This window comes from Phalacrocorax aristotelis, chromosome Z (assembly GCF_949628215.1).
Source record: "Phalacrocorax aristotelis chromosome Z, bGulAri2.1, whole genome shotgun sequence".
NCBI classification, from domain to species: domain Eukaryota; kingdom Metazoa; phylum Chordata; class Aves; order Suliformes; family Phalacrocoracidae; genus Phalacrocorax; species Phalacrocorax aristotelis.
Window position 1 is genome coordinate 57,988,359 of NC_134311.1, and position 14,313 is coordinate 58,002,671.

The 14,313-nt window shown below is 39.4% G+C and overlaps 1 protein-coding gene across 4 annotated transcripts in view; it reads right to left on the minus strand.

The window, feature by feature from the left end:
- Positions 1 to 14,313, minus strand: part of MAST4 (microtubule associated serine/threonine kinase family member 4) — a 309,587-nt gene that overhangs the window by 47,802 nt on the left and 247,472 nt on the right. For all 4 annotated transcript variants that reach the window (XM_075078836.1, XM_075078837.1, XM_075078840.1 and 1 more), the window contains 4 exons: positions 10,253 to 10,410; positions 8,206 to 8,281; positions 6,586 to 6,795; positions 3,425 to 3,526 (listed from right to left, as the gene is read on the minus strand). In XM_075078836.1, coding sequence (XP_074934937.1) covers positions 3,425 to 3,526; positions 6,586 to 6,795; positions 8,206 to 8,281; positions 10,253 to 10,410 — 546 coding nt within the window. The remainder of the gene's footprint in view (positions 1 to 3,424; positions 3,527 to 6,585; positions 6,796 to 8,205; positions 8,282 to 10,252; positions 10,411 to 14,313) is intronic.

Consider the following 14,313-nt stretch of genomic DNA (forward strand, 5'->3'; position numbering starts at 1 on the left):
ATTACATTGTGCCAGTGACGTTTACAGAGTAGGCTTAACACCTTCTTCCGTGAGAAATGTATTGTTTTGGGGCAGTATGCCTAAATTTGTTCAAGCTACCTGCCTCTGTAGAAACATACTATGCAGAGTTCACAGAATCACAGAATGGCAGGGGTTGGAAGGGACCTCTGGAGATCATCTTGTCCAACCCCCCTGCTTGAGCAGGCACACCTAGAGCAGGGGGCACAGGACCGCATCCAGGCAGGGTTTGAATGTCTCCAGGGAAGGAGACCCCACAACCTCCCTGGGCAGCCTGTGCCACTGCTGTCACCCTCACAGGAAAGAACCTTTTTCTCATATTGAGGTGGAACTTCCTGTGTTCCAACTTGTGCCCATTGCCCCTTGTCCTGTCATTGGGCACTAAGGAAAAGAGCCTAGTCCCATCATCCTGACACCCACCCTTTAGATATTTATAGGCATTTATGAAATCCCCCCTCAGTCTTCTCTTCTCCAGGCTGAACAAAACCAAGTCTCTCAGCCTTTCCTCATATGGGAGATGCTCCAGTCCCCTGATCATCTTGGTAGCTCTCTGCTAGACTTGCTCAAGCAGTTCCACATCCTTCTTAAACTGGGGGGCCCAAAACTGGACACAGTACTCCAGATGTGGTCTCATTAGGGCAGAGTAGAGGGGCAGGATAACCCCTCTCGATCTGCTGGCCACACTCCGTTGAATGCACCCCAGGATGCCCTTGGCCTCCTTGGCCACAAGGGCACACTGCTGGCTCAGGGTCACCTTGCTGCCCACCAGCACTCCCAGGGCCTTCTCAACAGAGCTGCTTTCCAGTAGTTTGGCCCCCAACCTGTACTGATGCACGGGCTTGTTCCTTCCCAGGTGCAGGACCTTGCACTTCTCTTGTTGAGTTTCATCAGGTTCCCCTCGGCCCAGCTCTCCAACCTGTCCAGGACTCACTGGATGGCAGCACAGCCTTCTGGTGTATCATCCACTCCTCCCAGCTTGGTACCATCAGCATACTTGCTCAGGGTACACTCTATCCCATCATCCATGTCCTTGATGAATGTGTTGAACAGGACCAGACCCAGCGCAGACCCCTGGGGAACACCACTAGTGACAGGCCTCCATGCAGACTCTGCTCCATTGATCACGACCCTCTGACTTCTGTTGCTGAGCCAGTTCTCAATCCATCTCACTGTCCACTCATCCAACCCACACTTCCTTAGCTTGCCTATGAGTGCGCTATGGGAGAGTGTCGAATGCCTTACTGAAGTCAAGACAGACAACATCCACTGCTCTCCCTTCATTGATCCAGCCAGTCACACCATCAGAGAAGGCTGTCAGGTTGGTCAAGCATGATCTCCCCTTGGTGAATCCATGTTGACTGTTTCTGATAACCTTCTTGTCTTCTACGTGGCCTGGAGATGACCTCCAGGATGAACTGCTCCATCACCTTTCCTGGGACAGAGGTGAGGCTGACTGATCTAGAGTTGTTACATTCCAGCTTAAATCTCCTAAAGATCTCATTTGAAATAAGAACATGCTAAGGAAGTTGTGCTGGCTTTCTCTGCAGTTGCTGCTCTGAAACTCTCAACTAAGAGACACAGTCATCTCCTGGTCTCATAACACTGTCCTTCCACTCACATCACCAGGCCCAGCAAAAGGAGGGATACAAAATGCCCAGCAGCACTACCTGAAGCATGACAAGACAGAGCAGGTAGCCTAGGATAAAATCCCAGGGGCAGAAACTGGGAACTAAATGAATGGAGATTTGGATGAGCTAGCTAGAAAACTCAGCATTTAGGGAGAATGAACTAATAGGCAAATAGGTCACCAGGAGAGAACCTAAATTAAAAAAGCTAAAAGACAGTGATGACACTGGGGGCAGGGGTAGATGGGAGAGAGCCAGCAAGCATGGAAGGGAAGGACAAAGCATCAAAAGAAGCCTCGGTCTGTCAGCCCACAGGAGGTATTTAAGGGCATTTTTGGATGTGTGATAAGAGAAAAATGCAGACCAGAGGAAAAATAAGACGTTGTATGAGAAATTGGGTGAAGAGGTGGAGAAAGATTATGTGAATCCTGGGAATGGAGCAGGAAAGATCACACTGTATATGAGTATGTGTATATGAGCATTCCAGTGTTCAGAGCAAAGGAGTAATGCAAGTTTGGATTCAACGGCAGAGGCAGGACATACTAAGGCACCCCCTTCTATAAAGCCTGCCTTGTTTTTTTTTCTTAAGCATCTCTTTCATCCTGATTCAGAGCACATACCTTATTTTACATTCCTCTGAACTGCAAATCATGAACAAACTGCAACTGGGAACACTGAGACATGGTGTTTCCAAAACAGAACAGAGGCAAGCTCTCAAAATGCCCACAGCTTAACGAGCCAGGGTATGGATTAACTGTGCCACAGATGAAGAGACACAGAACAGAGCCAAAGTCAGGTTGGAAAAAGACTTACTAGCTCAGATTCAGTGCCATGCAAATGCAGTATGACACTTTCAGGCATAACTTGAGTCTAGCAGCAGGTTAGTGGCTCCCACATAAGCCTTGCCAGCCTCAAATAGCTGTATGCAGCATCAACACTGTGATCCTGGTATTGGCAAGCAGAGTGGCTCAACAAAGTCAGCTCGGGCTGCCTGCCAGGCCTGCTGCACTCAGGCTGGCTCTTGCATGGTGTTTGGGTGTCTATACCGACCTCCCGAGTACACTCTGTTCTGTGAGGCTCTATTAGTTCCACTGAACAACTGAAGCACATTGGCTCTGTGCGTAGGAGCAACTTCCTGCACCTGAGCCATCCAGATCCCACAACAAGGGCAGGCAAAGCAGAAACGCCCACATGGCCTCGCACAAGCTAGCCCTGTCTGGCAACATCAGCGCTATGCTCGTGCATAAATAAGTTACACTGGGGACCAGAAGGAGCAGAAGAGTTAACTCGGACTATCTGCATATCCAGAAACCCTAATACCTCTGCTGCTGTTCCCCCCAGATCAGGTACTGCAGAGCTTACTGTGAGTCGCTTACAGCTCTAGCAGGTATTGAGTATAACAAAACTATGAAACTTGAAAGAACAACAAGAAGAAGAATGGAAAAACCACCAAGCAATTACAATTCCAGAACAGTCTTCCCAAGGAATAGCAAAATCTAATAAAACTGAAACCCAACTGGTTTCAAACTGGAGCTTCCTCAGCAGATAAAAGGAATTCTGTAACATAGTATTTGCAATAGTAGGGAACCAAACACAACTGCTGGAGATCCCTGCCAGTCCCATGTTCCTGAAATAAAAGCAGAAAGGACGCCACCAACAATGAAGCCTTACCCCATTGCTTCGCATATTTCAAAAAACGATTGTAAAGGGCCTGAATACTAAGCCAGAGACCTTCCTACACTAACAAGGGAAAAACATATTTATAGTAAGCACAACCTTACCAGGCATTCCAGTAAGCGAGCAGGACGAGCAATAACTATCAGGATTTTTCGGACAAGTTGCTTAATAAATGCCATTTCTCCACTCTCTGATCGCTGTTGAGCCTAAAAGATAAAAATAAAGTGATAATAAAGTAAACTGCGTTCAATGCACTACTCAGGAAAGTATATATGATATTTGGGACACCTCTGAGGGTTTGAAGCATGTACTTGAGCCAAACAGCACATCAATTTCAAGATGCCAGCAGAAATAACAAGTATTTGAGCAACGCTGTAATACTAGTTTGAAGTAATCCCATTTGCACAATTCTAACACTCTAATAACAAAACAAAAGTGCCTCCAACAGACATAATACCCACTTTCATTTTTTTTTAAACTTACACAGCATTATAACCATCAGTTTTGCAAAAGGGACTACATTTCAGTATAACATACATCTCTCTACATGTAGAGTTCTGTATCAATTTGTTAATAATTTTAGGATGAAATGAAAACTGACCCAGAGTAATACTGATAAGCATAAGCAACATTCATGCCAAACTGATACTGATTCACTATGGGCGCATGTCATTCGAAAATGACAATGACATATATATGGGGGTATATATACACACATATATAAAAACCTCTGCTTGCATAGAGGCTCCATATAAAGGTACATGTAGAAAGGATGACAATGGAAAACTGAGTTCTACAAAGATTACAACAAAGGGGGAGGAACACTATAAAATAATACAGAAAAAGTACTTGCAGAGTGTTTGGTAACATTTACACAATGGTCTGAACTGCGTTTCAGATTTCTTTGAAAAGCTCCCCTCTAAGAACGAATTACATAATTTAAGGATGCTTATGAATGCAAAGAAACTGTATCATTGTCCTTCTGATTAAAACACACTAACAGCCCTTCACTCAAATATCAAGGCATTTCTTTGTTCTGAATAGTAGAAACTAAACAAGTTTTTCATCACCTCTTGCTTATTCAAAACCACAAAGAATTAAGATATTAACATTTAAAAAGTTATTAATATGGACAAATAAGTACTTTTCATATAATATATATCTTATATTTCTGAGGTTAAAAACCCTATGAAAATATGAAGCTATATATTGCTCTTCATACAAGCACTACGATTTTAAAAAACATCAAATATCTGAGAAAAATTTATCTGTGAAATTTAAAGGAGAAAAGAAAAAGGCACATATACCATCTAGCACTCTGCAATAGGTTTCAGAAGAACCTTAACTGAACACAAGCATTTGTGTTCTGCACATTACCAACCAACTCCAAAGAACACTCTTTTGTAAACAAAAACACCTGCTTATTTTAATCACCAGCAAAATTGAAAGCACCTTTATACAGTTTTGTGAACACTCAGGTGTGTTATGTGAACAAAAGACTCAATACACATTACATTTAGGAAGGATGAAGCAGGAAAACATTCAGGTCCACTTGACCTTGACCTTAGAGTTACAAAAATGTTGGTTGAACCAAGCTGTTCAAACCTCAAGAGAGTCTTCCCCTGGTTATGCAAAGTAATTGCAATGTGCCAAGCAGCAGTAGGAGATGCAGCTTTCTACTGAACATCGCAGCTGGGAATTGACAACAAATGAATCACATGAATCCAAAGCACAACTGAGTGCCCATAACCAATTTGTGCAAAGAGAAAGTTCTTACTGTCATATTATGCTATATTAACAGGTATTATGTAGTTCACTCAAAAGTTAAGTCTGAATATTTTAAGGTATTATGTTTTTGCAGAACAGGAATTTTGACATAATAAAGAATTAGCATCACAGAACATGACAAAAGTGTTTTCAGTATTTTTTAAACCAGGCACTGCTTTATATGCAGATTTGAGAATAGCTTGCTTGGAGAGTGAGATTTTTTAGTGAGATTTTTTAGTGGGTTTTGGGTGGGAGGGATCTTAAGTGAGTGAGTGAACATGTACTCTAAACTCTACTTACTGTGTAGCCACTCTAAGGGATATATTGTTAACAATGACTAACAGTGTTAACAGTCGTTCACTGAATCTTAGCTTAGACATGTTTCCTTGTATTTTGACATTATCACTAGCATAACATAATTCATAGTCAGGCATCTCCAGTCAACTCTGCCTGCACTTCGGCATCATAAAAATGTGATTATTTCACAAGGCCACTAGTTCAAACTTCCTTTTGTCTAGTAAGCAAGCTCTACCTATTTTCTGTGTTTAAAAAACAGGGTTTCAATAATCCAGAAATAAATCATAGATGTCTTAAGTTTTGCATTGATTTATGAAGAGAAAAAGTTCAAAATACAGTAGTTGCAGAAAACCAGTTTACTGAATAGAAGTTAACAAAAAAGCAGGTTAGGGAAAAAAAATATTAAATCAAAACCTTTAGCAACTGCTCCTGCATTCAAAAGAAAGCAGAAGACAAGACAAATTAAGACAGTCATGGTATCTTAACATCTCAGTTGAAAAATTTCAAGTCAATATCAAATCTGCTGGTTTATCACATTCACTTTGGCTAACAAAGTGCTATCAAATCCCACACAAACAAATGAGTACATCACATGCTGTACTCATTGTTTTAAAAATGATACATTCAAACTGCAGTGAATTACGTCATAGCACACTTATTTTGACAAGTCCCAAGTTCTTCTTAATTAATTTCTGATTACTCTATGGCAGTTTCAACACTTAGAATTGACATTATTTCTGTTAATAAGCAGTTTAATTATGAAAGGAAGATTATAAATATTTAAATAATTAAATAACCTCAAGCTAATGGAGAGCTAATGGGTGCTGCCTGCTTTCTCAACACAGCAGGCGATCAGTAGGGTTGATAAAGTGGAAAGTGTGTATGTTTCCTCATTTATCCACAGTAAATGGAATAGCAAGCCTCGTTTAGGGCTTATGTGCACACTTCTGTAAACAATTTATAACTCGCACTGCATGACAAAATGCTGTTGTTTCTGAAATCTTTACAACCTATCTATTCCAGACTAGTACCCTAGGATGCCTATAGTATTTGCAGTGGTCACTATGTAGACTATAATTGCTATGAATACCACCTTGACAATTATGTGAGTAAACAGTCATGATTATTTCAAGACAACACTTAGGCAAACAGATTTAAATAATTTTTCAAGCAAACATAAGAGTACTGTCATGTCTCATACCTCCTGTAGCAATTTGTCTAATTTCTGCTGTAATTCAAGGAAGTATCGTGATGTGATGAGGCCCTGGTGGGATTTATCCAAACAATCTCGCGCCAGTTCTGTGATCTGATGGTGGGTAAAACTGAGCACTCCATCTGCCAGCGGAAGGACATTCTCTGGAGAATAATTTGTTATAATATCCTGAAGCCTCTCTTCCATCTGAGCTGTGGCCTATAGACAAATGGATACATGATACATTAAATCAGCTTTACACGAAACTAACATCCTCAAAGCTTATTTCTGATTCAGCGACATTTCTATACTGCCTAAGCAGCTACCTAGCTGGAATGTGTGAAATGACTGAAGCAAAAAAGCAAGCGAATGGCGAAGTGACAGACGATGTCTCCCTACATTTCCAGTCCAGAAAAACAACAGCCTTACTGTACTACTGTGCAGATCCTCCTCTTTGTCTGCCACAGGTGATTAACTGTGCACTACTCTTGTGTTGATCGCTAGACAGAACTGAAGGAACACTCATGACCGTAAAACTTTATGTCAGAGTCAACATAATTTATAAAAAAAAAAAGAGAGAGAACTCACAGGAGTCTACTTCTTTCTGATAAAACTGCAGATACTACAGACTAGAATATATTCCTTCCTGTCATACAGGTTATACCACAAAAATACTTCACTGGGCAAAGTTTGAATGCACACTGACTGATTAAAAGCACCATAGACTCACAGGTCCTGCCAGATGGTTCTGTAAAACTGACATATCTAGCATCCTGCAAGCCCAACTGTCTGGTTCCCACAAAACTGCAGATGCTTAAAAAACCATTACTTCTTATAATAAAAATATTTGAATCTCACGCCTCTGAGTTCTAATCTCCTACACTGAAATGAATGGGTCGTTCCACACTTCAGATTGCTGCTCATTCGCTCTGCAAATTGACAAATCTCTCTTCATATTTCTATGAAGAAATATGAAGGCATTTCTTCTAATTTTTAGGTACTTTTTGGAACAGTATAAGCTTTACCGTATTTTATTTTCCAGGGGTCATTAAAATCCTGGAAGGGACCAAGAGTGCAGTGCTCCAAGCTACACACCTGCACCTAGGAATGCATTTGTGTCTCAGCCCTCTGGACATGACAGCAATGTGTCCTCATTTGGTATCTCATAGTCAAACCCGCAAAACCGTGTACTGACATTCACAATTAAAATAAGTATATAATGAGTATTTGGGAAAAGGAATAAATGCTGCTAAAGGAAGGAATTTACAAGTATACCAGCAGATGCTGCACAAGACTTAAAGACAAACTATTTTTGGTTTACTAATTCAGTATACATTTGCCCCAAGTACACACCACCTATTGAAATCAGATGTACTGTTTTCAATCAGCAGAATATATTACCAGCATGATTCATTTCAAAACCATTTCAGCAGCTTTGCCAAATTAATGTCCACTTCTCGGCAGGGATTTTCTTTATTGTGATTTTATCTTTTTAGTAAGAGCTTGGTGATGCTTTATGAAAGCCATTACAGGGTTGGATCATTAGTTCCCATAACAAAAACACCACTTAGTTAAAACTTATGTAGCCTATCAATTTAGATATTGGGTATCTTAAATATAATTCATTACCTTTGGGAACCTTTCTTTGTAGACATGGTTCATCATAATTATTTCATTGTCACAGCAGGCAGGAGAACGTCCAGGGCTGCAAGCAAAGAAAATTATCCCTTTAAACTTGTCTCAGCATGCAGCTACAATTAGTTATTATATTTTTGTACACTTTATTACCAATAAAAAGTCAACATAGGCTTTGCTGGAAAAGTACATTCTCTCACCAGAAAGCAACCAACCGTACCACTGATATTTCTGACCAGGCCCTAAAGATTATTTCATGTGCTTGACATCTAACTGCTAACTATGCTATTTTCTTAGTTTTGTAACTACACTTCAGGATACAGGCAGTATTGCAGCACTTGCGAACATCACCTTTTTCTCAGAAGGGCAACAGAGATATATTTGACTGTTAGTTATGGCTACACCTGCTCCTTTGAAGGTTACATACAATCAAAATAGCAAGACCTGGCTGAGAACTCTATTAGCTGCAACTGAAAAAGTTAAGAACGATCCTTCTTTTTTTTTTTTTAAGCAAATCATTAAAAAAATTAAAACAATCTGTTTTCAATCTGGCCAGCAGTTAAAGGCAGGAACTTCCTAGAAATAATTCATATGTATGGCATGAGTTCCATCAAAGCTGGGACACTGTGCCTGTATGAAAAGGATAAGACTTGCAGAAAACAATCCATAAAAAGGTACCCAGGGCCTTGGCAAACATACAAAACTACTTTTTGCTGTCATGAGACTTATTATCCTTGATGAATTCCTTTGAAAAATCTCCATCCTGGGTTGGTGACATTGGCCTGTTCAGTCCAGTCTAAAAGACGTGGAGAAGGAAAAGCACCCTGCAAATGGGATGTTACCCTCTAGGAGTGACTCAATCATAACATGTACATAGAGGGTTCTTGCATGAGCAGAACAACTGGCTTTTGGCCTTCTAAAACAGCAAAAATGAACACTAAAATGTGTCCCAAGATATCACAATAGTAAGTCCTGTAACTGATATGAACAATCTGTTATGGACATCCATAGAGAAATCCACTGAGGACATGGTAGGTACATCATTTAATCACAACACTTCTGCAGCTTAATCCCCTTTCTGAAAATGCCTGGCTCTTGTATTTTCCTTGAAGCACTTGTACACATTCTGTGAGGTCAAATGGAAGATTTTTAAGTGTTAAAAGCATAACAGAAATTGGGAAAAAAAATTAAAGATGTGGCAATAAATACAATACAGTTTCCACCTGTAATCTTCTAATGAAGAAAGGGGATCTTTTTTCTTGGTAATTTTTGTGCAGTTTCATGTAGGTAACAACTACATTTGTCACAATAGTCTACGCAGATTTTAAAATAAAATAATAAAAAAGCAGAGTTAAAATATATTGCACTAAAAACCCAATCCTTAAGATGTGTATACCTGTGAAACTTATTTTTAAACTTTTGAAAGGATCAATATAGCAATTAGAAATATAATACTTCTTTCTCCCCTTCCAGTTATTGAAAACTTACCCATAAAATCAATCTGCATTTTCAACACCTGAACTATTCTGCCAGTCTAGAACTGATCTTACACAAACAACCACTGCAAATGAAATGCAGAGGCCTAGTCTTTGGGAAAAAAGAAAGTGAAGTTCGTCTTGGTTAGGGAAACCAAATGAGTGGACACCCCACCTCCTGCCCATTATTTCTTTATCACATTTCTTTCCAGATAGTCTTAGGATATAAACGTGTTTTGAATTAGTTTTGCAAATAGAAACATTATTCTGTGAACATTTTGAACTCTGAAAGAGAACCAGTGCTACAGACTAGCTCATCAAGGCAGTTCATGCAGGTTATTGCCTTCATTAAGACCCAGCTTACAATATTAACCACTGAAGTAGGCCATGATCAAAACCAGGAGCAAGAGTTTAAAAGGCCTATTCGTAACTCAGCCTCAGATGTGTACCTCTTGTATTATACTCATCAATATCGGAAACAGTGAATGACCCCAATGTACAAAACCATGATGCTCCAGAATACGTGAGCTTAGATCCAACCCCTGTTTCCAGAGAGACAAACTCACCTGAGACTTCGGGACCGAGGGCGCATTGCAGTGGTCCTGCACCTGTTATCACCGGCAATGCTCTCAGTGGTACAGAAATGTTTAGACAAAAAATGTAGTTCATCAGGTGTCGGTTGGTATGGTAACTGGTGTAGTTTTTCATGGGATGAGCAGGATGACTATTGAGAGTAGAACAGAACACAAGGTTCTATCAGAGTGAAAAAACATTTTCAAGACCATATTCAGTACTCACAAATAAAGCCATTTACCTTAAAAATTATAGTTAGTTTCACATACCTGAGTACCAGTTTAAAGAAGAAAATAATTAGTCTCAACTTAATGAGCTAAATATAAATCTAAAAAACCTACTTCAGCCCCAGAAGAAAAAGCCATTGCATTTCAAAAGTTGAAATTTCCTCTTAGACAAAGATGACATCTAATGTCAGTAACACACACCATTACGTAAGAATAGTTAAAATGGGGTCTGCTGAAGATTAATTGTTTGAGTAGGACAGTGTAAGTATGATAACAATAGAGTATAGCTTATTGACACAACACAAATTGTAAATCTACATAATAAATATGGATAATGATGAACCCTTCAGGACACTACTGATGTTTTTTAAAATAAAATATAATCTAAACTTGCTGAAAAAATTCATATGCTATTTTCTTATAAAACCCTGTACATTTAAAATGAAGTGAAAGAACGTAATACATTTATAAAGACAGGTTCTATGGCTGAGTAAAGCGAAGGGGATTGCACTCAAACCATGTACTTAGTATAAAAAGTGGAAATTACAGACGAGTATGAAACTGGAAGTGCTACCACAAAAACTAACCTTGCAAAATAGCATGTATAAAGCTGCACTACATGAAGTGGCGCAGATGATCATACTATCGTATTTTACCATCTTTTATGCAGTGTGGCTAGCTACCTAAGTCACAATAAATATTCAGAGGTAGAATTTTGAAACTACTTCCCTGAGCCTGGATTTGATATCCTTGTAAAGAACACGTACGTAGTTCAATGCATTAACAGCTAGCCTTACTAATCTGGCCTGACAAGTGTAGACAGACAAATGCTCTACTGTTTCTGGTACCAAAACTAGCTTCCAAGATACCTTGTTCAGAAATATCCTTGTGTGGCTGCAGAAAGCTGCTTGGTACCATGCAAACATTCCCTTTATTTTACCTGTAGAGGGGAAGAAGTCCAAAGACTTGTATATCTTTCTGGAGCTCTTCAGTCGCCAGCTGGCCTTTTCAAGCAAATTAGTTTCTTCCATGTGCCAATCTTCATGTGCACATTATTGTTCTTATCTGTCTTCTCATATAGGACACCAAGGACCCTGCCTGGCTGCTCTTTTATTGGAGGCCAACAAAGTAAGGGCTTCTTTGCTATATCCTTCTTAGTGAGGGAAATCAATAAACTACCATACTGCACAAACATTGCCCTACATTGCTAAGGTCAGCAGGTAATATCCTAGCAAGGCTAGCAAGCACAGAGACTAGACAAGTCTTCATAATTTCCCAGAAACTTGTGTGGTAAGGACTGAATATATCCTAATTCCTAAGAACCCAAGAAAAGGTTACTTACCACACTAGATCTCATGAAGTCATCTCTTAAAAGCAAAAAAGAAAACCCACTGCTGGGAAAGGTTAACTCATACAGGACTGGTCTACATTGGAAGGCTGCATCACATCAGAGCAAGTTAAAGTCAGCAAGATTGCATTACCTTGCTTTGCTGCACACCAAGAATTTACCACAGTTCACATGACAGGTAGTAACTTGTCGAGTCACAGTAACTCATTTATGAAATTCAGCCTGAGGACATTACCATGCATAATTCAGCACACGATATAGATAAGTTCCTCCTTCTTATCTCACACTATGCCAGCTAGTTGCAGTTAAGCTCACAGCATACTTCCTACAGCCACACTCCTTAAAATAAGATACACTAGCACAGGAGAATTTCCCAATACAGACCATCAGAGATGGAGGTTTCCACAAAAATCGACCTCTACCGCTTCAGGTGATTCTAGGAAGACCAGGAGGACAATAACCCATATCACACTTTTCCTCATATAAGGGGTAACAGAGTCTAGACCCAACAGGATTAAAGTGAGAATCTTCCTTCCGTAAACAACTTGTATCAGGACTATCACAGGCACACAGTGCATTTTCTTGGAGGTCCATTCTGCTCTCTGTACAAATCCAAATTGTCACAGCAAAACTCTTAAAAAAATTAGCTGTCCTGGCATTCTAAAATAGCTGCTCCAAAAATCATGTAACATTTAATATATTTTTAATATGCACAACAATAGTGCATCGTGGCAACACAAATTGTTCTTCCAAGACAGAAAGACAAATTTTCATCCAATACCAGCTATGTAACCCCAAAGTCTCTTTCCTCATCTCCTTACCCTATTCCCCCTTCCAAATAAACTTCCAAGAATATAATCTACTAGCAAAAATATGCAACTGAGTATTCTCTCACTTTATAACTTTTATAGGCCTGTTGTCCTAGAAGGCACACAACCATCTCAACTGCATCTCACAGCTGGCAAGTTCTGATCCAACTTTACTAGAATACAACACATGAAAAGCTTCTTTTCAAATGAATAATATTAGCAGGAGATATTTTCATTTAATTTCAACTCTCGAGAGAACTGGTATATGCGGTACTTGCACCACTTCTAAACCCATGAGCTTCCGCTAAATTGGTAATTCAATCTCTTCACTTTCAATATTAAAAAAAACAGGCTAACAAGAAATGGTGAACTACGCTCAGCTGAGCATAACTGCAATTATCACAGCCCCTTCTGCTCACGCTTTGGTTTTCAGTAGCTTGTAAAGGTCAAATTTGTGCTCTATTGTGATCTGTATAAACTGTTTCCGGTCTCCAGTTAATACAACTCTGGATTAACGTGAATTTTATTTAGCACTGAAAAGAGGTTGTTCTGTATGTACACTTAGGCTATTGTGTATGAAGTGGTCTCCCATTGCCTCTAAGAATTTGAAAGAATGTGGAAGAGGAGGTGGCACAGTGCTAGCTGTTTCAGATTCTGAAGAAGTACATGAAACCAATTAGATGGGCACACTTCCAGTTTTCATTTTCTGACTCACGTATATCATTCAGTGGGTAAAAAAAAGTGAAAAGCATCTCTACTAAGAAGCAAAGAAATACTGGCTAGATTGGTAAGCCAGAGGTTTTCCCAGTGCTTTTGCAGGGCTCATCAGCAGTAGAGGATTCTTGGGGGGGAGGCGGGAAAACTAACTATAAGAAACATATGGCATGAATCTTCTACTGCTGGTTTCTTCAACAAAATTCAAACTTATTAACTGGAAAAGCAGGTTTCTTTCCACAAGTTAGAAACTGTTCAGTGCTAGGGAAGACATCTGTTTTAACATTGATACGATGCGGTGTAGTCAGGAAATACCAAGAGACCACTCAACAACAGTCTATTATGTAAGTTAAGATACCTAAGTCAATGAATTACTACAGTGCTAGAAGTGCTATACCTTTTCATAAGAAATTAAAAAAATTATGTAAAACTACTCCACATTCCAGTATGAATACAGTAAACTTAAGTGGAAATGCAGTATATGAACTAGGATTACCATTTTAAACTTGAAGATGTAAAAAAAAGCATATGAGTATGGACTGAAAATTAAAACTGTGTTTTGAGATGTTTCTGATACAGCTTTTCATTTCCTTTCTGGCACAAGCCTGTTTCTTATAACAATAATGGGGTTGCTATGGCTATTACTTATTATCTGACATAACCTCCTTTACGTCAATATATTTTAAGTGAAGAGCATAGCATATTTGATCTAGTTCCAACAAGAGGTGTACAAACATGCACTATGGAAAAGGGCTAGGGAATTTCTGTGAAACCAAGCAATTCACTTGGCAAAAGTAAGATCTATACAGGAAGGAAAGCAGAGGTCAAAAATCAGCGCTGCCGAGGAACAATTCTTAAGATACATTAAATCCCTCAACCTGCTTTGAAGTCTGCAAGAATTAACTCGACTTTCCAGAAGCCTTGGTGTACAAAAATAAAATAAGAATTGATCATAA